Genomic DNA, 24,816 nt, shown 5'->3' with positions numbered 1-24,816 from the left:
TCCAGTTACAGCAAAGAATCAGTTGATAGTATCTCCATATTCAAATTAGCATGATGTGATAGACATATGGAATAGCTACCAATATAGTTAATAGCATTTATTTCTCTATCCTATATACTCCACAGATATACAAGATTCAGAAATTTGCTTCTTGTTTTTTAAAGATAGAACATATAAGTGTTTATAAAAAGCATATACAAAAGGAAAAAGGTTGGGGTGGTGTAACTGGTTTGGAATAAAATGCCTATTTGAACTGTCTGAAACTGTGACATCCCATTCACTAATGAGACAGAAGGGAAAACTGTGTCTAAGAAACTGCCATGGAAGAAGATTGCTACCTAAAACTGCAGATGAACTCCCTGAAAAAGAAATTCTTCAGGCAAGTGTTTGATGCCAGTTCTGTGTCAAAAAAAAGTCTGTTAGAAAACCATGCTTTGGGTCAGCGCCGTGGCTCAATAGGCTAATCCTCCGCCTTGCGGCGCCGGCACCCCAGGTTCTAGTCCCGGTCGGGGCGCTGGATTCTGTCCTGGTTGCTCCTCTTTCAGTCCACCTCTCTGCTGTAGCCTGGGAGTGCAGTGGAGGATGGCCCAAGTCCTTGGGCCCTGCACCCACATGGGAGACCAGGAGAAGCACCTGGCTCCTGGTTTCGGATCAGCGTGATGCGCCGGCCACAGTACACCGGCCGTAGTGGCCATTGTGGAGTGAACCAACGGCAAAAGGAAGACCTTTCTCTCTGTCTCTCTCCCTCACTTTCCACTCTGCCTGTCAAAAAAAATAAAAAATAAAATAAAAAAAACCCAAAAACCCCAAAACCATGTTTTGGATTTTTTTTTTAACATAGTACAAGGCAATTTGAATCTATGCTGTTCTAGAGCACAGAACCTCCAAGCATAGAGACCTAAAGAAGAGGTATACAGAACTAAGTGACACACTACACCAAGAGATTTCTGAAAAGGTAATAATGCTATTTAGTTTTGCAGTGTTCCTGGAATTTTGAATGCATTATTACTTTATATTAAAATAATTGTGAAATGGTTTATAACATTAAATGCCACATCATGATATTGAAAAAATACAGGGAGTGGTGCTGTGGCATAGTAGGCTAAGCCTCCACCTGTGGCACTGGCATCCCATACAGGCACTGGTTCATGTCCCAGCTGCTCCACTTCTGATCCAGCTCCCTGCTAATGTGCCTGGGAAAGCAGTAGAGGATGGCTCAGGTCCTTGGGACCCTGTACCCATATGGGAGACCTGGAAGAAGCTCCTGGCTCCTGGCTTCAGAATGGCCCAGCTCCAGCTGTTATGGCCATTTGGGAAGTGAAGTTAGTGGATGGAAGATCTTTTTCTCTGTCTCTCCCTCTCTTTGTCAGTAACTCTACCTCTCAAATAAATAAATAAAATCTTCAAAAGCAAAAAACACAAAGATGAGGAAATCAAGAAAAGGGGAAATGAGGATCAACCAGTTAAACAAATATAGAGGAAAGCTTGAGAGGATACACAGTCTTTTTGTCATTCTGTTTCTCAGTCCAGCAGAAATCCTACCAATGATGGAGTACAGTACTGGTTCTCATTGCAATCATTTGTCACAGTTGCCCCTCTTCCAGTCCAGCTCTTTGCTATGGCCCAGGAGTGCAGTGGAGGATGGCCCAAGTGCTTGGGTCCTGCACCCACATGGGAAACCAGGAGAGGCACCTGGCTCCTGGCTTCGGATTGGCGCGGTGTGCCAGCCACAGCACACCGGCCATAGTGGCCATTGTGGGGTGAACCAACGGAAAAAGAAGACCTTTCTTTCTGTTTTTCTCTCTCACTGTCTAACTCTGCCTGTCAAAAAAATATATAGCTTTGCTGTTGGTAAACTTAAGAAATCTGAAAACACAAGTAACTTTAATTAAATGAACTATCTGTGGTGAGTAGAAAGCAATTAATTGTAATCATTTTATATATTTAATAAAAATAGAAAGTAGGCAAATGTGAATTAAATATTGCTGTGCATATATGGAGAAAATAATGGGGAAAATAAAAAACTTTTATATTGTATAAAGAATGTTCACATGTACTATTTATACATACTTGGAAAGGTTTATTATAGCTTGAATTAACCACATAAGACTTGGATATGTTTTCCATCTAAAGAGTGCCTAAGTTTTACTTCCAAAATACCCACATCTTTCTGATATGCCCCATTGACTATGAAAATGCATTCAAAGGGGATAAATCCTAAAAACTGACCCATTATTATGACTTACATTCATTCTGTATAGTCTATATAAAGATCCAGTCTTTTACATAGTTCCGTGCACGTTTCATAGACTACGTATGTACTAAACTTGATGCTCTTGATGAATGTCTTTATGTCTTTTCTCATTGAGTAAGCTCTGTAATATCATAATCAAGTTTTAATTTAAAAAGCTAATAAGCATATTCAACAGATAGAAAAACTTTGTCTAACAGAATCAAAAGCACTCCTACTGCATGCTGAAGAGCATCGTATAAACTAGCTATCAACAGTAATAAATTCACTGAACAACATGTTTTGATATATTACAATAATTTGATATATTACAATAATTTGATAATTATAATCTATATCCATAAATATTGAATATGAATAGGAAGTATATTTCTCTAAAGTGGAAATTAAGCATGAAAAGAATGTGTGAGGCTGAAATGAAATGTTAATATGTGGGAACTATTACAACATTGCAGGTATAAATAAAAGAAAGCAACATGTCTCAATAATTATCAGCATGTGGGTATTCAACTACCATACACATTGAAGATATAAGATTGTTACTTCTGCTATGACATGTTATATTTATAACATACTTCATAGGTGTAAAAAGAATTATAAGTATACAACCTTATCTACTTATTGCAAAAACTCTGTGAGAAACGCACATACACAGACCTTAGGGCTAGGCTATTACTCTGGTCATGTAAGCATGATCCAGAGTTCTTTCCCTCACACCTATCACAGCCTTTAGGTGAGACAGAATGAAAAATAATGCTCTAATTAGGAATAAAATATTTTGTCTAATCAAATCAAAACAACTTCAGAAGAATATAACTTTTCATGTTGTACAATTTTATAATCACATATTTTAACATGTAGAATAATGTTACATACTTAGGGTTTTTGTTTTTGTTTTTTTTTTTTTTTTTGACAGGCAGAGTGGACAGTGAGAGAGAGAGACAGAGAGAAAGGTCTTCCTTTTGCCGTTGGTTCACCCTCCAATGGCCGCCGTGGCTGGTGCATTGCGTTGATCTGAAGGCAGGAGCCAGGTGCTTATCCTGGCTTCCCATGTGGGTGTAGGGCCCAAGGACTTGGGCCATCCTCCACTGCACTCCTGGGCCACAGCAGAGAGCTGGACTGGAAGAGGAGCAACCGGGACAGAATCCAGCACCCCGATCGGGACTAGAACCCTGTGTGCTGGGGCCGCAAGGCGGAGGATTAGCCTATTGAGCCACAGCGCTGGCCACATAACTTGAGTTTGATATTCAGAATCCAAAAATGTTATAAAGGAGGGCTATAATTTATTTAAATATAAAAATGATCAAATATAGACATAACCCTCTAAAACAAATTACTACATTATATTTTACATTATTGTTCCTTTTACATATTTGCTAACAGCTGCAAAATAAATTCTCCAAACTGTTCTCTTGCTCATACTTTCAAGTGAATAATAAGTCTAAAATATTAAGATTCCTTTATTATGGAAGTCTCTATTCTTCAGCCTAAATAATCAGAGGCAAGAGAATTTCTTTTAATGCCTTACACTATTAGCATGCCCTACTTAGAATCTTTCTTCAACATGTGCTACTAAAATGACAGTACAAAGTAAAACAGAGACAGAAGATGACTGCTTTTCGTTTTCTCTTTTGCAAAAATTGACACTTACCAAAGGGGACATTTTTTGTCTTCGTAATGAAGATGCCTCACTTTCTTTACTTTCTTGTTGGCGCAACAATGTCTTGAGCTGAATAACTGAAGAGCAAAAACGAGCTTATTAACCTATCTGACATCCATGTTTTAGTACACTCATCCATTCAATACACAGTGCCTAAACATATATTATACACCAAGAACTGTGCTACTGACTGGTTATACAAAAAGAATAAATAAATAAACAAAAAACAGCCTCTATTCCTTAAGAGCTATGAATTCAATAAGCAAGAGGGATACACTGATAAAAAACAGCATAGTAATTTATATATAGACTTAGAGCTATGAATAGTGCTACAAAAAGAGAAAGTACTTGATTGCGTCTATTTCCAGAGAGGAGATAACACTTAAGGAATGAATGGAGATCATCAAGCAGAAAAGGGTGAAAAAAGGCATTGCACATAAAAGCATGGAAACACAGCCAGAGGGTTGGAATAAGGAGCACATGGCTCATGAGATCAATGAGTAAAATGAGAATAGAAAAATGAGACTATGGAGGGAGGTTGGAGTTATCACAGGAAAATGTTATCTTGTTCTAAGAATTTCAGACTTCGGCATAAAGGTGTTGGAAAGTCAAAAGAAAAATTAAACAAGGGAATTATAAGAGTACTTCACAAATATGGAAAATTGTATTAAAAGATTATTTTGTACAAAAACTTAAAATCCATGAAGTTTTTTTCATAATATGCTTTTTCCAAGAACTTTCTGAAGACCCTCATATGCATGGATTTCAAAATTTGCACCAAAATATATTTATTTCATTGCCATGAACTTTTTGAAGCATCCTTGTATATTACCTGATTTATTTCAAGAATAACATCCTAGAAGCAGAATGGGACAGACTAGAGTCCTTATTCTATGAAGTTTAAAGAATTCACTATGGGGCTGGCATCATGGCATAGCAGTAAAGGAGCCACTTGCAACACTGGCAAGCCATATGGGTGCTAGTTCATGTCCCAGCTGCTCCACTTCTGCTCCAGTTCCCTGCTAATGCACCTGGGAGAGCAGTGGAAGACGGCTCAAGTGTTTGGGTCCTTGTACCTACACAGGAGACCCAGATGAAGCTCCTGTCTCCTGGCTTCTGTCTGGCTCAACCCTGGTCATTGTGGCCACTTGGGGAAGTGGATGGAAGATGGAAGATTCTCCCTTCCTCCCTGTCTCTCCGTAACCCTGACTTTCAAATAAAGAAACAAATAAAGAAATCTTTAAAACAAACAAAGAATTTGCTGTATGTCACACAGACTGAGACTGACATTCACACTCACCAGCATGACTGTGTTGCAGTTCGTGCCAGGCTGCCTCGGTGCCCTCGTTTCCTGCACTGATGCTAGGGTCCGGGTCCGGGGCATCTTCTCCAATCGCACCATCACTTTCTTTCAGCATACATTTCAGTTGCTGGATGCTTCTACTGGCACGTTCTGCAACAACAACCCGATGAAAGTCAGGACAAATAAAATCTGGGAGACAGCAGGACTCAAGAAGGCAGTCTCTAACTATTATTTCTGGTACACTGGGGGGAAGGGGCTGTGGAAGCAGAGTTCTGTTTCTAGCTTACTGAGAAATATGCCAGAGAAGTGAGAGGATTAAGTTCGTGGGGTTCACGGAGTAGAGGTTGGACCTGAGGATCTCTGAGGCTCCTCTCAAGACAGTGGTTCATATGGATTCGATCTAGCACCACCAGCAAGGAGGATTCATTCAAAGGCAGAGCTTTCCCTGCTCCCCTCACCCCTGAAAAGTAACTGACCTGGGGAAACATTCTCCTTCTCTTCAGTGTCTAAGACTCCCCTGGTCCATCCCTGGAGACACTGGGGAGGAGTGCCAGCATGTACAGAACTAGTAAGAGGGACACAATCACACCAAATTCTGCCCGGGGAAGTCTCACTGTCTCTGTGGGCCTGATACCCTTTCCCCACCAAGCAATGTGGCACTGCCTGACCTAGCTGTGACCAATACTTGCATAGCTGAAGTACTATAGTGGCAACCCGTGTAGCATAGTCTTTCTTATACAGTGCTGGTGGACTTCATATAGAGTCTTGGTTAGTGCAGCTGACTTCTCCTAGAATTCAAACTTAAACTGAATAACACATGGGAAGCATCTTCAAACAGTTCTTGGGAAATATTTGTACATTATCTTGTAATTCCATTTTTTCCACAACCGTGTTGGTGCCATTATACATTTGTATAACATCAGCTATCTAAGTTAATGAAGCAATGAGGTGCATTACTAAGAGAGTTCGTCTCTAAAAATAGCTCAGCCTCATGCCCTTGTCCTCCCCCAGTTTGAAAATGAGTAGGCCTGTACCTTGCATTAGCAAATAGAATGCAGTGGAAGTTACACCATGCCAGACCCAGGCCTCATCAGTTAGTATTAGCAAACACTAGTCTTGTTTATGTGATCCCTTTGACACTTAATTCTATCGTTATGATCAATTATGAACTTAAACTGATCACTTTGCCTAGTGAGATGGTATTGGTACATGCCACCTTGATGGGATTGAATTGGAATCTCCTGGCACATTTCTAACTCTACTATTAGGGGTAAGTCCGATTGCAAGCTCATGAATTTCAAAGTACAGAACAGAAAAACAATAACCATATTACTCAGAAGGAAAAATAATACCCTATTACAAAATACCTAATATAATTTCTTCACTCACAGCAACTCATTTTCTATCTTGATTAAACTAGCAGTTGATCAAAGTTGAACAATGAAATTTTTTTTTTTAAATTTTTTACAGGCAGAGTGGACAGTGAGAGAGAGAGAGACAGAGAGAAAGGTCTTCCTTTGCCATTGGTTCACCCTCCAATGGCCACCGCGGTAGGCGTGCTGCGGCCGGCGCACTGCGCTGTTCCGATGGCAGGAGCCAGGTGCTTATCCTGGTCTCCCATGGGGTGCAGGGCCCAAGAACTTGGGCCATCCTCCACTGCACTCCCTGGCCACAGCAGAGAGCTGGCCTGGAAGAGGGGCAAGGCGGAGGATTAGCCTACTGAGCCGCGGCACCAGCCTGAATAATGAAATTCTATTACTCAACAACACAAGAGTGTCAGTGAATTTATCACACTTTCTTTCATACCAATCCAATTTCTGCATGGATCTTTCTCTGATAGAAATTTGATGTTGATTACTAGCCAGGTCTGACCTTCTTTTACTCAGTTCAAGTTTAGGAATGTCCAGAGAAGATGCATTTCTTGGTTTTAGCAAAATAAGCAGCAGCAATAGTTTCTCAATATCTCAATATTTTCTAAAGAGATTTGTTAATGGAAAAGGAAAATCAGAGCATTACATGATAAGCAATTTAGCTCACAGAGCTTTAGATTTATGCCCATAAATCTATGAATGAAGCACTTATCTTTATTACATCCATTAGAAAGGAAACACAGGGTTTGATTAACATTAAAAGTGTGCTCCATGGAGCTATCAAATGAATGCACTTCTAAGACAAGGGAAAATTATTTATTTATACGTAGTCTAAAAGCTAATAAGCTAAATTAGGAAAAAGAAGGGAAATATGGAGAAAAAAAACATAGCTGAAAATCCCTATAGGTAGAGTTCTTTAATCAGGTTATATTGATGGTAGGGTTTAAAAAAAAATCCTTTCAATAGTTTTTAAAGTATTCCTGTTTAATATTTTAGAATTTATAACACACTAGGACTATATGTTAAATTGCACTATGAAAACAACATGTGAAATCCTGAGATTTTGAACTTAACAGCTCTCCCAAAGAAAAATGACAGAAAAGCTTTAGGTATTTTTGTAACTACTGGCTTCACTTATGAAAGAGAAAAAAAGGGGGAAGTTGCAAGGACAGTGTCCCAAAACTAGAACTAAGGAGGTAAATATTTTAGGTCATTTCAAAACTATATTTCAAACATGCTAAGTACTTTTCAAATACATACACAGCAGCATAATTACAAACTGTAACAGAAAGAGTTAATTTTAAGGAATAAAACCATTCGGTTGATTCAAAACAGATGGAATCCTATCATTCTGCAACTGGAGCCATCACAACCTAACCAAAGCACACATAATCATTATTAAAAGAACACTACTCCCAGGACCAGCACTATGGTTCAATGGGTTAAGCTGCCACCTGCAGTGCTGGGATTCCAGACAGGCACTGGTTCAAGTCCTAGCTGCTGCTCTTCCAATCCCGCTCCCTGGTAATGTACCTGCTAATGCAGATGGTCCAAGTACTTGGGCACCTGCACCAACATGCGAGTCTCCTAGCTCCTGGCTTCAGCCTGGCCCAGCCCTGGCTGTTGGAGCTATTTGGGGAGTGAACCAGAGAATGGAAGATTTCTCTCCCTCTCTGTCACCTGGCCTTTCAAATACATAAGGTTTTTTTGTTTTGTTTTGTTTTGTTTTTAAGAACACTACCCTCCAAATGCAGTTGCTTACTGCTTATATTTAAGGAAATCACATTAGACTGGGGGTTCCAGACATCATTTCTACTGCTAATGGGACATAGCTTTATCTGTCTAAAACCAAGAGAGGCAACGAATATTCATTTTCTCTTTTCTTCTGGGAGGACATTAAGGTTACTTCAGACTGCACCCCGACTTCTTTTTCCTAGCAGCAATCAAGGGGCTGATTATAAGCTTGATTATGAATACAAATTCAAACAGGACCTCTTGAGTCCTACATATCACTTGGACATAAATACAAGTAAATAATATTTCTCCTGATGCACTATCCAAACATTAGTCAGTACGAGGAGCACTTAAAAGGTTCCTGGGCTGATGACTGTCAACAAAATTAAATCTTTTTAATGAATTTTTTATGCCAGTTTTCCTATTCCTCATTCTAACTCCCAGCTCATCACTGAGCCTCTCTTTATCAAATGAGTTATTTATTTTTATTTTGGAAGAAGTGCAAGGATGTCTCAGTCTAGGAGATCACCACCTAGATACATATTGTGAATTATTAATATCTATATTCTCCATCTGTCCTGGGAGATGAGAAAGAGAATTGTCCTGGTGACAGGGAGGGGGAACCACTCCCTGTGAAGCATCCAGCTGTCTGAGAAAACACACACAATCCTGGACCAGGGCAGAGAAGCGGAAAAGTGAAGCAACAACAGGATAAGGGAAACGTGTCTGTCCACACTTGAGTAGGCCTCAGCCTGGTTCAGAAGATTGCTGTCAATGTTTACAAGGGGGTCGACAGGTAGAAAAAACAAGATATACACAGCAAAATCCATAGTTAGACAAAGCCAGCTTTGTAAATGGCAAGGACAATAGAGAAAGCATTTAAAAATACTACGCAGTAACACAAAACAAATCTCAAAGAAAATATTATCCCAATCTTCTAATAGCTGAAAAAGATGCTAACGTGGTTGGCATCAATAATAAAAGATAATCTGAAAAAGAACATAAACATCTTAAGAAAGCAGTGCCTGGAAGATCACTAGTGCTGAGTCGGCACCGGCAAACCCAGGCAGTTGGCTATATGCGCTCTGAGGCGTGCACCTGGCATTTTATTGGCATCAGCTGAGAGGACTTATGCACCTGCCACTTTCCACTGATGCAGGAAATAATCACGGCCAGCCTGGCAGAAGTTTGGAGGTAAAATCGCCAGTCAATACAATCTGTATCCTTAATTACAATCACTTTCAAGTATGATTCCCGCAGAGCAGAGGCAGTAAGCAAAAGTCTTGCCACTTCTACAGAATGCTTTCTCAACCTCAAGACTGTTGACATTTTGGACCTGCTAATTCTTTGTTATACAAGGTTATGTTTAACAGCATGCTTTACAGCATCCCTGGCTTCTACCCACAGGACACCCACAGCACTCCCCTTCACCTCCAGTTGCGACAATCAAAAATGTCTCTAGACATCCTAAATGTCTGCTTGGTAGAAAATTTGTCCCTATAAACATTATACATACAGCAAAATGTTAAAATTATTAAATCTATGTGTGCTCAGTGAACTCTTCTGTGTACTTCTCTGTACATTTGGCATATTTTTAATAAAAAGATCCATAAAAAGAAAAATTGCCCCAGTTGAGAACCACTGATTTAGATCAATAAAACAAGACAACTAGAATTGAGTCATAAGGACAGACTTCCCATTACACTTACATTATTACAGTACACTATAACTGTACCTATCCCTTGATGAAAAAATGTGCACCACAGTGATATATTTTGTCATAGTGGTAGTGGCAGGCAGGGTAAAACCTGAGACTGATGGGATATTTAGGAGACAAGTGCCAAGAAAGGTGTTATATCCATTGTAATCAAAGCAGAGAATTTATATTTAGCTTAATTTCATTCCAAGAAGTGGTATTTCCCTAATACCATTCTATTAAATATTCAAGTACTTAAAAAAAGGTGGGGAGGGGGCACTGCAGCATAGTAGGCTAGTAGGCTAAGCCTCCACCTGAGGTACCAGCATCCCATACGGGTGCTGGATGGTGTTCCAGCTGCTCCTCTTCCGATCCAGCTCTCTGCTATGGCTTGTAGAAGCAGTAGAAGATGGCCCAAGTGCTTGGGCCCCTACACTCGAGTGGGAGACCAAGATGAAGCTCCTGTCTTCACATCAGCCCAGCTCTGGCCTTGGGGAGTGAACTAGTGGATGAAAGACCTTTTTCTCTGTCTCTCCCTCTGTGACTTTACCTCTCAAATAAATAAATAAAATCTTTAAAAAAAAAAAAAATCCAGTGGGCTTTGATGAAGTTCCATAATCAGGGCTGTTTTGGCAAGAGCTCGAGTGCATTTCAGGCTACCTTCTGTACCTCTAGAATCTGAGAAAGGTTACTGATGGAACAAAGACATAAGCCTCAGCTATTCTTGCTCATTGAGCAAAAGATAGATAAACATTGGAATGTATTCCTGTCCTTGAATCTCAGTTGAGTCTCACACCCTATTGCATTCTTTCCCAGGTTCCCAAGGCCCCCCGTACCGCCACCTGAAAGATCAGTTTTCAGGAATTCACATCTGCTTGCTGTCCCCTACCCCTATTCCCACCTCTAGCTCTCCTAAAATATATAAGGCCCAGCCCCTGGGGTCCGGGCCTTCCGCCTAGTGTTCCATCAATGTGCATGCCAGCAGTTAGTCAACCACCTCTATGAATTTATTTTCTCTGAATAAATTAATAAATTCAATCTGTTCTTTGCCTCTGTTCCTAACAGTTATCACCAAGTAAAAAACGGAAAAATGTTAGCACAAACTGGTGATGTGATCAGAAAATGTGTTCAAACATTGGAGCACAGAATACAATATTCTCAGTACCTCAATCACTTGAAAACAACTTAAGCTATGCCTTTTTCTGTCCAAGAACATGTGCAGTGCCCTAACAATTTCCTAACACTGAACCATAGCTGTCGCTCTGGACGATCCCAGGATGCTCACTGATTTGTTAATGCTCTATTTCTGGCTCCTAGAGCCTATCTTTTGTTTATCTCACCTCAGTAGCTGGAAAGGAAAATTGAGATTCTACTGTCTTTTTTATTCTGTAAAAGAAAAGATCATGAAAGTTAAAACTACTTTTATAAATTTTTATAATGAAACAAAGATAATTAAACTCTATCATTGGGGTCGTCACTGTGGTGCAGCAGGTTAATGCCCTGGCCTGAAGCACTGGCATCCCATATGGGCCCTGGCTGCTCCTCTTCCGATCCAGCTCTCTGCTGTGACCTGGAAAAGCAGTGGAAGATGGCCCAAGTCCTTGGGCCCCTGCACCCATGTGGAAGACCTGGAAGAAGCTCCTGGCTTCGGATCAGCACAACTCCGGCCGTTGCAGCCAACTGGGGAGTGAATTATCAGATGGAGGACCTTTCTCTCTCTCTCTCTGCCTCTCCTCTCTCTGTGTAACTCTGACTTTCAAATAAATAGATCTTAAAAAAAAAATCAGCATAAAAAACCTTTGATGTTTATGTGTGTATGCAGAATACCTCAAAAAGTTCATGGAAAATGAATTTATTTTGATGCAAATTTTCTTGAATTCCATGAGTAGTTTTTCATAATATACATTTTCCACTAATTTTGAGAAAAACATTCTTGCATCAAAATAAACCAAACTTTAAAATCTGTTTTTCCCCCACAAACTTTTTTAAGTGCTCTTGTATACACTACATATGGCAAGGATTATTAAAAATTCCAGGAAACATTTGAGAAAAAGAAATAAAGAAAACAGAAGAAAAAGTTTTATGAATAAATCTAAGAAAAAGAAGAACTTTTACTACAGCTGCACACAGTTTATTAAGTCTGCCAAAGGTCCAGATGAGATCACTGCTGGCTGATATCCTGACAAAATTATTAACTAGTAAGATTAACACAGCCCTTCTACAGATGTGAGCCCCTGCTGGCAGGAGAAAAACACTTTGCAGGAGCTGCCAACTGTACACAGATAAAACACAGAGCATCAATGTAAAGTTTTCTCAAACTACAGTAATTTGTAAAGAAAAGGATCATCCCCAAGATGATATATTTTCTTACCACATTCACCCTCTCTACACCTAGTTTCACTCCTAATTCTCATTTCTGTACCAGAAAATCAGCCTGCATCATTCACCTGGGCCAGTGAAGTGCTGATATAAGGGATATTAGCAATCTAGGCATTAAGATGTGTGCTTGGTTGAGGAACATGGCTCCCAGATGTGTGTGTTTGGTTCTCTGAGGAAGAAAGGGAGGAAAGGTGAGTGAAAACAGGTGGGTGGGTGGTGGTGTGGGGGAGTACAGAAGCAAAGAGAAGGAGAGCAATGAAGAAATGGAAATGTTTTTAGAAAAAATATCATCCAGTTTGGCCATAAGCCTCACCATTCCCTAATGTATTGCCTCGACTCCATCACACATTTTGTCATTTTCTTGGCTCCCAAAGGCAGTAATTCTTATATCTACTCTCAATTTTTTTTTAACAGATAAGGAAACAGGAACCCAGGTTTATTAATTTGCCTAAGGTCACATCGATGCTTTTCAGCAAAGCAATAGTAAATTCAGTGACCTGACTCCTGACTCTACATTCTCTGCTCTGACTCCATCAGATTTTCCCCCACAGATTCAATCTAGAAGTGGAAATACCAAAATGTTAAAAGAGAAAAGTGCACAGGGTCGGCTGGGAGCAACATATAAAATGTACATAGAATATAAATTCTGTGCTCCTGTCATACTACAAGTTTGTTTTCTTTTTCTTCATGGCCAACCAAAAGTTGGCTGGGAACTAGGTTGAGGTATACAGGCACTGTTGAGAAAGCTGTCTTCCATACCCAGCCCTGCAGCAACACAGGAGACACAATGCTGATAGTAAGATGAGGACACTGAATTCCCAGTAATTTCTCCCCTTTCTGATATCATATTCCAACATTCAAATGTGGGCAATTTTATTTTTTATTTTTTTGACAGGCAGAGTGGACAGTGAGAGAGAGACAGAGAGAAAGGTCTTCCTTTTTGCCGTTGGTTCACCCTCCAATGGCCGCCGCGGCCGGCGCATCGCACTGATCCGAAGCCAGGAGCCAGGTTCTTCTCCTGGTCTCCCATGGGGTGCAGGGCCCAAGCACTTGGGCCATCCTCCACTGCACTCCCGGGCCACAGCAGAGAGCTGGCCTGGAAGAGGGGCAACTGGGACAGAATCCGGCTCCCCGACCGGGACTAGAACCCAGTGTGCCAGTGCCGCAGGTGGAGGATTAGCCTATTGAGCTGTGGCGCCAGCCCAAATGTGGACAATTTGAAACAGAGCCTGGATTCTGAGTTATTCTGGCTTGTCTTGCCCTGTTTTCGCTATAAACTAGCTTGTTTCATACTTTGCGGCCTTGTACAAGGATTTGTTGAATTTAACAGAGAAAGGGTATCTTCCATCCTCCCCAGTTACAAATGTAGTTCTCAGCCATTCTGTGGGTTTATTGAGTAAATTAACACCTAACCATACTGCTAGGAGATACCCAAATAATTTCTAGTTCTAGCTCCCAGGACACCAAGGATACTCCCACGTTTTACTACACTAGAAATGTTCAGATTATTTACCATGTACAAATATTATAAATCTAAGCAACAAGTCTTCACTTTCTCTGCCAGAAGTCTCATTTTAAGAGAGAATCAGTTAACCTCTCCAATATCTTACAGAGGGGACACAGGCAACCCAAACTAAGAGATATTTCCAGAGGGCTCAAAAAGTGCACACAACTGACGAGTATAATGGAAATGATGAGAGGTGAGTGTGGAGTATGCAAATAGGGTTCCTACTTCCATGGCTGCTTAAGATTGCACTTAAGTTTTTAAAAGTGAGAAAGTAAACTGTGGCTTTGTTTTCCTCATCAGAATGTCAAGTTCTTAATACACTATAATTATAAATGTACCAGGATTTTATTTAAAGTAATGAGGAAAATCTATGAAAAATGGAAGTACTAGCATGGAAAGCTGTGAATGCATTTTACATTTTCATATGGCTACTTCCTGACTGACTATAAAGGTGGGGATGTCAGTAATGATGTAGGGATATATTTTGAAGCCAGAGGAATAATGGAGGAATGAGCGAGACTGTTTACCAGCTTTCCATTAAACGTGAAATAGATGATGCTTGGGAAAGTATTGGTGGATAGAGGAAACCAAATACACCAATAAAACTGAACCAAAGACAAATAAATAAAAGAACTTTAAACTGCATTTTGTCTGTATAGTTACACAACTCTTAAATTAATAGGCATAAACACTCAAAATAATGAAGATCCACAAACAAAATAACTGTACCATGCTTTGTGTATTCAGGAACAAAAAATTTTACCTTAAAGGGAGCTATCCTATTTAATAGCGGTAACTTACATTTGTGAAGAACTTCTTTTTGTGCTTAAGTTCAGAGTTAATTCTGCTTTTTTTCCTTCTGAAGCTATTGTATATAAATGCACATATAAGAATTAATGCTACTAAACAAATAATACATCCTGAAAACCCAAGAAAAATTTCAGGTTCTGTTTCTTGACTCACAAATTAAATAATGACTAAAAATTTTTTTTTAGTCTTTAGTTTTCTAAATCTCTTCTATTTGTTCTTGGTGAAGTGTTTTCACTATCTTTTACTGCTACCACTTTAAATTTTAAATTTATTTAAATTATCTTTGAATGAAACTCTTCATTCCATAATCACTGAAAACAGTAGCACTTGTATCAAAAATATTACCATAAGACTGTTTGAAATGAATCCTTTTACTGCATGAAGATACCTAATACTAAATAGTCCTCAATGGTGACAGAAAGGCTCAGAATAAGGTCAAAGGAGAAGCATTAGGAGAAACTATCAATGGAAAACAAACATCCTTTACCAGTCTAAAACATAGGACAAAATCATTCTTATAATCATGCACAGGACTTTTCTTGCTTACAAATAAAAAACGTAGTGCTTATTTCTTAAGAACTTTTGAAATGGTGAACAGCTGATGCAGTTATTCATTAAGAGAATTCCCTGGGGCTGGCGCTGTGGAGCAGCAGGTTAAAGCCCTGGCCTGAAGCACTGGCATCACAAATTGGCGCAGGTTCTAGTCCCGGTTGCTTCTTTTCCAATCCAGCTCTCTGCTGTGACCTGGGAAAGCAGTAGAAGATGGCCCAAGTCCTTGGGCCCCTGCACCCACGTGGGAGACAAGGAAGAAGCCCTGGCTTCTGGCTTTGGATCGGCGCAGCTCCGGCCATTGTGGACATCTGGGGAGTGAACCAATGGATGAATGACCTCTCACTCTGTCTCTACCTCTCTCTGTAACTCTTTCAAATAAATAAAAAAGAAAAATAAAAAAAAAAAGATAATTCCTTTACTTCTGCAACTTGACTATTGAGAATGTTGAATTTTTTAACACTATTGATAGATGTAACAATAAATAATAACTAACAAAGTCTAGAGTCATAGGAAGATAAACTTGCTAATCTCAACACAAATCTTCACTTGGCTGCAAGCACCAAGCATAAATAGTAGCTGACATTTTGAGTGTTTGTGTGTCAAGCATTGATTTTTACTCTTATTTTCCAGCAAAATCATCTGTAATTATTTTATTGTTTTCTCCCCTAGTAATGCAGGGGCTCTGTGGGGACAGGAACTCTGTCTCGTTCCTTATTTGCAGTCCCAGCACCTACTATGCCTAACACATAGTAGACACTGAATTAATAGTTGCTGAATAGCGTCCCACGTGCCTTATATAATTTCTCAAACTTGGGTCATTATGTAGAGGGTTATGAAATTGCCACAAAACAGAAAATAAAGTGTATTAGATCTGGTAGAATAAAAATTCTTTGATGAGATCTTTTCGTTTATTTGTATGTGTCCTATATACAGTGTATATAGTCTGTGGGATCCATTTTAAAACAGCATGAAAATCAGTTTTTACATGGATTTTTTTTTTTATGGATTACATGGATTATTTCATTTGCTCCTCACGGTAGCCCTGAAAACAGCACTGTAATTTCCACTATAAAAGAACTGAGATTTCTAGAGGTTACATGTAATGTCCAAAATGACAGAGCTATCAACAAGTAAGGGCATTATTTCAACAAATAATCACTTAAAGTGTACCATACTGAAAAATTTTGAATTAATAACAGAAGGTTTCAGTAACAGTAATTATACCTTGGTTAACAAAGAAAAACAGGCTTTGAAGACAGACAGGCCTTAGTTCAATACCGAACTCTGTCACTAAACAGCTGTGTGGGCTTTGGTCTTTTATTTTTTACCTTTCTGAACTTTGATTTCCCCACGTGCAAAATAGGGGATACTCGTCAGTTTTAAATGATTTGCTGCATGGAAACAGCCTAACCAACCAATCGAAGCTATTGCGGTTAATTATTATGGAGTTTCCCCCTTAGTCATATAAACCATATTCAGTCCAGTATGCCATAACCTGAATGTGAACGTGTAAATCAGGAATTCAGTGGATTCAAAAGCAAAGCATGGGAACTGAGCGAGAGTTGCACAGAGCGGTACTAAGTTTCAGTGGGCCTAGGCTGAGAAAGATGCCCAAAGTGGTAAGATCTGGGGTTTGTTCAGGTTAAGTATGGCAATCAAAGACAACAACTCTGGCACAGCGGGTTAACGCCCTGTCCTGAAGCAAAACCAAACAGGGACGCCGGCATCCCATAGGGACGCTGGTTCGAGACCGGGCTGCTCCACTTCCGATCCAGCTGTCTGCTAGGGCCTGGGAAAGCAGTAAAAGATGGCCCAAGTCCTTGGGCCCCTGCACCTATCTGAGAGACCCAGAACAAGCTCCTGGCTCCTGGCTTTGTATTGGCACAAGCTGTTGCGGCCAATTGGGGAGGGAACGACCAGATGGAAGACCTGTGCCTCTCCTCTCTCTGTGTAATTCTGACTTTCAAATAAATAAATAAATTTTTTTTTTTTTTAAAGACAACAACTGTTTAATCATAAAAACAGCAGTAAACTAGTTCATCCTTGTCAAAGACCAGAGTAACATCCATCTTCTTCCTCTGCAGCCTGGCTGGGGCTGAACCGAGGTGTCAGTTAAGGCACCTGGTCTGCTCCCGCCCAGTAGGCCCTGGGTACCTAGGGCCTAGGCACAGAGGTGCGGAGCAACTCACCCCGGAGACTCCGTTGATACTTCCCCAGAATCTCCTCCAGGGAAGAGTTCCCTGGGGACTTCGCCATGCACAGACTCTGGGCCAAGAGATGCGAGTTACGTGGGTTATCGTCCAGTGTTCTCCCTTCCAACAACAGGCCTAGCGCCGGGGTTACACCCGCCCGCCTCCTGCCGCAACTGTCACTGGGGAGCCTGGAGCCACGGACGCAGCTCGTGGGGTCTCTTCCCACCCTCGAGCCCTCGTGATGGACTTTGGGAGATGTAGTTCTAAGGCTCTGGCCCTACAGCCTCGAGAATCCTAGGAACCGTCCAGCTGCACTACATTTCCCAGAGGGCACCTCGCTCCTGGCGTTGGCTTCGGCGGTTTGGCTACCACAGATCGTTGCCACGAGACCGGTTTGCGGACTCCTCCCTTTTCCTCTCAGCCAGCCTGGCTAGTCCCGCCTTCATCCTGTCCTGCAGCAGTCCGGACCACCCGGCTGACAGAAAGGACTTTCTGAAGGCCCGGACGCTTCGATCTTTACTAATATGCAATTGATCCTTCAGGCTTCTCTGGGAAGCGAATAATCTCTGAACCCTCCTTCGGTCGCGACATTTGTCAAAGCGGTCCAATTCTTAAGAATTAAGAAACTCTAACTCTCCCAAACAGCCTGGCTTGTGAAGGCGGCCAACACTACAACTCCTAGCATGCCAAGCAACCCGACCTCCTCTTGCAGTTGGCGCACTGCCCGCCGGGAATTGTAGTCCTCGTTGGTTGCGGGTCCCCCGCTAGAGCCAGGGTCCTCTTCATTGTTCAGGCCGGTCTTTGGGGACACGCCTGCGCAGTGGGCAGCAGGCAAGGCGTGTGAGACCCTCCGCACAACCCCCTTTCATTGTCTGTGCCTGGCGCCTGCGCAGTAAGAGATCGCTGGGACTGGGCTGGAGGAGCGGATAGGGCCCAGCACCTCGCCCTTTCCCCAGGCGCCTGCGCAGTCAGCGACCGCTCTTTGCCGTTACCGCTATGTGTGGGGCGTGTGTGGAATAACGTTATTGCCCGGCGGAGCCGAGGGGCCGGGAGCTCGACCGCAGCGGCAGCGACGAAGGCAGCAGCGGCGGAGACGAAGGCGACGACGACGACGACGACGACGGGGTGGGGGGAGGACGGCGTGCGAGAGACTCACGGGACGCGCCGCGCCCCGCCTCCCCCGTCCGGTCCCTCTCTTCACGGTGAGGGGTAAGTGATGCGCTCCGCCGCCTCCGGGTGGACGCCGCCGCCGCCTCTGCTTTTCCACAGCCCGCTCGGATTTGCGCCGGGGGCTCGGGGTGCGGCCCCTGGCGTGGCGGGGGTGCACGGAGAGCCTTCCCGGACGCTCGGCGCGGCGTCACCACCCCCAGCGCCCAGGACCTGGGGCTCGGCGGGGCCGCTCCTCCCATCCCCCCATCCTCGATGGCCTCCGGTCCTCGCTCCCCACCCTCGGCCGTCGTCTGGGTCCTCCCGGGGCCCCGGTCCTGCAGCCCCCAGCTTTCCCGGGCCCGTGGCCGCGGTCTCCGCCTCCCCTAAGTGTACTGAATCGCTTGCAGCTCCCTCCCGGCTTTGTGCAACCCTCCCCCATCGTTGGAGCAGTTTGCGAGGGGTGCGGGCGGAGCATCGGAAGGAATGGCTGCGCTGCCGCTGGGGAAGGGATTTTTTTTTTCCCCCAGTGGGAGCAGCTCCCAGGGCCGAGTCTTTTTGTGTGGTTGGATTTTGGGGTGTGAGGCAGTCGGGGGAGGTCAGGCGAGGGCCCTTTGGACGCGTTGGGAGGGCGTGGAAGACGCGGTGTCACGCACCCTGCCAGGCGACTGCACCCGGGGTACATCTCTAGCTGGCTGGATTGTGGACCCCGGGGAAGGGAGAGCGACTTCCTGTCGGCTTCATTGTCCTAAGATTCAAATATAGCGTTTTGGGTCCGCTTCCCTTCCATTTTCTGCGAGGGGAAGAAATACTAGCAGTGTCTTAACACCGGGCGGGAAGACGTGGAGACTCGTATCCCAAGTCGCAGCATCTCGGTTCTCTGGCGTTCGGTAGAGTTTGATTTATTTTGTCGAAGAATGTGGGGGAAGACTCGGACCGTGCTTGCCAGAGTGCACGCACTGTCAAGGTGATCAATGTAAAATCACTAGATGACGTTGACGGCTGGGCGAGAAGGGGCCTGACAGCCGAGCGGCTGTGTAGCAGGGAAATGAACCAGCAGAATTGTTTTTTTTCCACTGGGTGGGTAATGCATGCACGGGTCCTAAGGGAATAGATGAAGCTACGTCTTTCCCTTTTATGTTTTAAAGCAATCCAAACAAAAATAAGGATTGGTGTATTTGTTTCTGAAGTTGTTTGCTCATTTTTATTCTCTTCATGGAAATTCAGCCGTTTGGGAGGAATTTGGTGAAGTGGATGATCCATGGGATTGAAAATGCGTCTTTTAAAATGATTTGCTTGTTAGGATTGTAATGCTTGTAACCATTTGCTGGCGTCTCTGTGTAAAATAAGCCCAAGAAAGAATGAAGTAGGCTGGGGGAGAAGATGGAGGAGTAGTGTGAGTTACATTATAAATACAGTTTCTAGATCTTTACTGATACAACCCTAATTGGGTAAACTTGAAAGCCAGGAGGAAATTCAGCTATCAAATTGTTTTGTAGTTTTCTGCCATTATTTGTTTGAAAAGTAAAAACCAGGACTGTTCTTAGTTCTTCCTAACTTCATAGATACTGTAGAATTTTGCTGTTTTTGTTGTTGTTGTTGTTTTTTAAACGGAACAGTCGCTGTGCACTTGAAAAAACTAAAACTCACTGATTTGTCTGCCCAGGCCAATGTGCTAACAGAAAGCACAGCCAAATAAAACCAAGGTCTGTTCTACAGAGTGATCTTTCCTGTGTGCCCTCACCTTCCACCCTGTGAACATTTGTGGAAAGCTTCTGTACTTTTTAATTTGTGTGTGAGTAACAATAAACTTAATTCTCTCCTTGTATTAATCTAGTCCTTGTTTTTGTGATGTAGAAGTAGTAATTCTACTGAAACGGAATTTCAGCTTTACAAAGTAACTTACTAATAAGGGAAGATATCCTAACAGTTCTTTTCCTGAAAACAAACTGTTGGAATGTTTTCACTTCTACTTATTAGTAACCATATTTTAATATTATTTCTTGAAATTTAATAGTATTTTATGATATTATGTTCAACTATGAACTGTTAAAATAATATTTCTCCATACTAAAAAGCTATGGAGCTTGTTTTTCTATGATTAATGAATTTTATTATTTTCAACTTAGAGTTTGCCTTTTGAGAAATGTCATCTTTCTGTTTTTAATTGGGTTGACTTTATCATAAAATAGGGGTTTTTTGTCAACTCATAATTTCAGTTCTTTAATTCTGCATTGCATTTTAATAGATATTTTCTTTAGAATTTATTTCACTTTAATTTCAATTTAAGAAGCCTCTGTCACTAAGTTCAGTATGTGGAATCATATTGAAACTTTAAATACATTTTGCTGGTAAATTTCATGGTGTTCCAAAATTATTTTGTATGGAAATAATCTGCATGTTTCCTATCCTATTTATCTGTAAACATAAGCATACACAGTGTGTGTGTATGTATGTATGTATGTATGTATTAAGGTGCTTTCTGAAACTGTACTTGGTGATTTGTTTCATTTGTTCTAAGCATCAGTTTCATGTTCCTTTTTATCTACCGGAAAAAAGTTTTATTGTTATATTTGATAATAATTAGATAATGCTCATACCAAATACTGTATGTATTTAAGGTTTTGTGAACATGTTTTTTATTCAATAGAAATCTGTTCCTGAAAAATATTTCATACTGTTTTAATCAATGGGTAATGATTTTTTTCTTCTGTATCTTAAACATCTTGGGGTTAAATAGTGTGCTAGTGTAGTAAATATCCAACTGAAACTGTGATATTTCATTACCAACTAAAATGTCTTTCCAGTTGGAGATTATTCTGCAGATGTAATAAGAGAGTAGTTACATATCATCTGAAAAATTATTGATAAGTAGGTAATATTGGCTTGATCACTAAATGTTGATCTGCTTCTGTAAGAAATTTCTCCCTACTAGGGAGACCAACTTTATTTCATTATACATTGTTAATAACAAAAAATTTTAATAATCAACTATCCTTGGCAAAATGGGATTTGATTTATTTACTCAAATGTTTCATAAAGAGTGCATTCAGCAGTGAGAACCATTGTGAGGGGAAAAAATTAATAAAACATGTCTGGTAGAGTGGTTGATTAACTGGATATACCATCCACTTTAGTTAAAATGATTCTGCAATTTTTTTTTTTTTTAGTTGAATGTGTTGTTACTGCAAAAGCCCACTTTTATGTCAGCGGTAGAAAAGAAACCAACAAAGGCAAAAGGTTAAAGCTAATAAAAATTATTTTATATGAAAAGGGATTGCACGGAGCACACAAGTGAAAAAGAAGTCCAAGGCTGCCTTGTTTAGATTTGAAAAACCAATGAGACATAGCACAGAACAAGTCATTATTTAGGTATATCAATAATTAATAAATGATGTAGAAAATATTTATTTTCAAAGATTTATTTATTTATTTGAAAGGCACAGTTACAGAAGGGAGAGGCAGAGAGAGAGCAGAGAGAGAGAGGTCTTCCATCCTCTGGTTCACTCCCCAGATGGCTGCAATGGCCAAAGCTGCATTAATCCGAAGCCAAAAGCCAGGAGCTTCTTCCAGGTCTCCCAGGCTAGTGCAAGGGCTCAAGAACTTGGGCCATCTTCTATTGCTTTCCCAGGCCATAACAGAGAGCTGAATCGGAAATGGAGCAGCCAGGACTCGAACTGGTGCCCATATGGAATGCAGGCTGCAGCTTTACCTGCTAAGCCTCAGCACAGGCCTTGGAACATGGTATTAACAAATGAAAAACACATACCATGTATTGAGTAAGTGCCAGGCATTGTGTGTTTATGTGCATTTACATTTTATTTATTCAGCAGTCTTCTAAGATAAGATGTTTTACACATTCAAAGTTGAAAAAATTTGAGGAACAGAGTTAGAGTTAGTGAACAACTTTGCCTGTGTGTCACATACTACTAAGTGGGAGAGCCTATAACAGAACTTTTGTCATTTTGACTAAACACAAAATTGTACTCATCATTTTTACTAAGTTAGATGGGGAACATTTATCCCTTATTCTGATGCATAAAATTTTAGAATTGAAGGCAGCTGTGGAAGTCATGTTATACAATATGCCACTCACTACTAATAGCTGTGAGATGTTTCTGAATCCTGCTTTTCTGTGAACACTTCCATGAGCATAAGAAATCTTATTTAGTTTTCACAAAGTTTAATACATCTTGCTTAGCTTGAACAGGCATCTGCTTTACTACAAGTTCCTGCTAGTTGTAGTTCTGTCTTTAGGAGTAAGACACATTAAGGTGTTTTTGTTTGTTTGTTTGTTTGTTTGTTTTTGTTTTCTTTTTAAGATTTATTTATTTGAAAGAGTTACAGAGAGAGGTAGAGCCAGAAAGAGAGAGGACTTCCATCCACCGGTTCACTCCCAAAATGACTGAAATGGCCAGAGCTCAGCTGATCCGAAGCCAGGAGCCAGGAGCTTCTTCTGGGTTTCCAGAAGAAGACGGGTACGGTCCTTGGGCCATCTTCTACTGCTTTCCCAGGCCATAGCAGAGAGCTGGATCGGAAGTAGAACAGCTGGGACTTGAACCAGCACCCATATGGGATGCAGGCATGCTGCAGGCTGGGACTTTAACCCACTGTGCTACAAAGGTGGCCTCTAAGGTTTTTCTTATTAGGTCCTTGCTAGTTTTCACTCTTTTAAAAAGATTTGTTTATTTGAATGACAGAGTGAGTGAGAAAGAGAAAGAGATCTTCCATGTGCTTGTTCAATCCCCAAATGGCTGCAATGGCAGAGGCTGGGCTAGGCCAAAGCCAGGAGCCAGGAAATACATTCATGACTCCCAGTTGGTGGCAAGGTCCCCATGCATTTGATCCATCATCTTTTTGCTTTCCTATGCTTATTAGGAGGGAGCTGGATCTGAATTGGAGCAGTTAAGACTCAAATAGGAGGTCTGATTTGGGACTTTGGTTTCCCAAGCAACGACTTCACCTGCTGTACCACACCAACCGGCCCCGTTTTAATATTTTCTAAATTAACATTATAGAACCTACACCTTATCATAATCAGTTTTGTCAGTACTACTCTTTTGGTTCTGATCTGGTTTTCATATTTAATTCTTTAGTTATGATCTAAATGCAGAGTGTGGGTAAGTGTATTAATTTCAAGTCATATGCTTGTTTTATAGTCTAAAATTGTGTCAGCTCTTCAGTAACCACATTAATATCAGGGCTAGTGTTATGATGCAGTGAGGTTAAGCCATCACTTGTGACTCTGGGATCCCATATCAGATTTGAGTACCATCTGCTCCACTTGCAGTCCAGCTCCTTGCCAATGTGCCCAGAAAGCAGTGGAAGATGGCCTTGCTTTGGCCTGTCCCAGTCCTGGCTGTTACAGCCATTTAGGGAATGAACCAGCAGATGGAAGATCTTTTCTTTCTGTGTGTGTCTCTCATTTTCACTCTGCCTTTGAAATAATAAAATATTTAGACAAATATAAACAGTAATGTTTTTACAAATTCTAATGGGGGAGAGAGAGGAGAAGTGACATGGGGGGTAGGGACCCAAGCACTTGGGCCATCCTCCACTGCCTTCCTAGTCTCATTGGCAGGCAGCTAAAATGGAAGCAGAGCAGCAGGAACTCTTGGGAAGTTCCATTGCAGTCAAGACTTAACCGGCTAAACCATAGTGCTGGCTTCTGTTAGTCTGCTTTTCTAATGTTAGAATACAAATGACCTTTCTTTTTGAAATAGTAGTTTTAGTAGATGGCAAGTTTTCTCTGATATTGCTCATGGGTTTTTCTTTTGGTTTGGTTCATCATCTTAATTAATCTATAAGACAGCCATATATTGTTTCTGGACCTTTGGAAATTATGTCTGGAAACCACTGATTTAGTCAATATAAAACAATATGTTTGCATTTAGGTAGGTCTCCCATTAGTATTTACCCCCTCTTAAATTTCATCACCTTCAATGTAGCCATAGTTAAAATATATTGAGATTTCTTTGAATCATGATTCTATCATTTAGGGGATTGATTAACTTCCTTTCCTGGCTTTTTGCAGTTTACAAATTTAATAAAGCCAGACCAGTTATGTCTTCATCCTGGCCATGTACTGGATATAGCCAAGGACAAAGCCATGCAGCTTTATAAATAGAATAAATGTTACATAAATAAAATATCTTGGGGGGGGAGGTGATGCAAAAATAATTAAAAACTATTTGCATATTTGTTTTGTTTTGATTA

The 24,816-nt window shown here is 41.2% G+C and overlaps 2 protein-coding genes across 16 annotated transcripts in view; one reads left to right on the top strand and one right to left on the bottom strand.

The window, feature by feature from the left end:
• Window positions 1-18,273, bottom strand: part of SDCCAG8 (SHH signaling and ciliogenesis regulator SDCCAG8) — a 272,939-nt gene extending 254,666 nt beyond the window's left edge. For 6 of the 7 annotated variants that reach the window (XM_062210712.1, XM_062210711.1, XM_062210706.1 and 3 more), the window contains exons 1-3: window positions 17,452-17,630; window positions 5,212-5,364; window positions 3,903-3,988 (exon numbers count right to left, since the gene is read on the bottom strand). In XM_062210712.1, the coding sequence (XP_062066696.1) occupies window positions 3,903-3,988; window positions 5,212-5,364; window positions 17,452-17,518 (306 nt within the window). In that variant the 5' untranslated portion in view covers window positions 17,519-17,630. Of the gene's footprint in view, window positions 1-3,902; window positions 3,989-5,211; window positions 5,365-17,451; window positions 17,631-18,154 lie in introns of those variants that run through there. The other variant, XM_062210707.1, reaches the window with a different exon arrangement.
• An 87-nt stretch (window positions 18,274-18,360) lies between these two features.
• CEP170 (centrosomal protein 170) overlaps window positions 18,361-24,816 on the top strand; it is a 146,859-nt gene continuing 140,403 nt past the window's right edge. For all 9 annotated transcript variants that reach the window (XM_062210705.1, XM_062210704.1, XM_062210703.1 and 6 more), the window contains exon 1: window positions 18,361-18,663. The gene's annotated coding sequence lies outside the window, so the exon portion shown is untranslated. The remainder of the gene's footprint in view (window positions 18,664-24,816) is intronic.

Source organism: Lepus europaeus, chromosome 14 (assembly GCF_033115175.1).
Source record: "Lepus europaeus isolate LE1 chromosome 14, mLepTim1.pri, whole genome shotgun sequence".
Lineage (NCBI taxonomy): Eukaryota > Metazoa > Chordata > Mammalia > Lagomorpha > Leporidae > Lepus > Lepus europaeus.
This window is presented reverse-complemented; position numbering and strand designations above follow the sequence as displayed.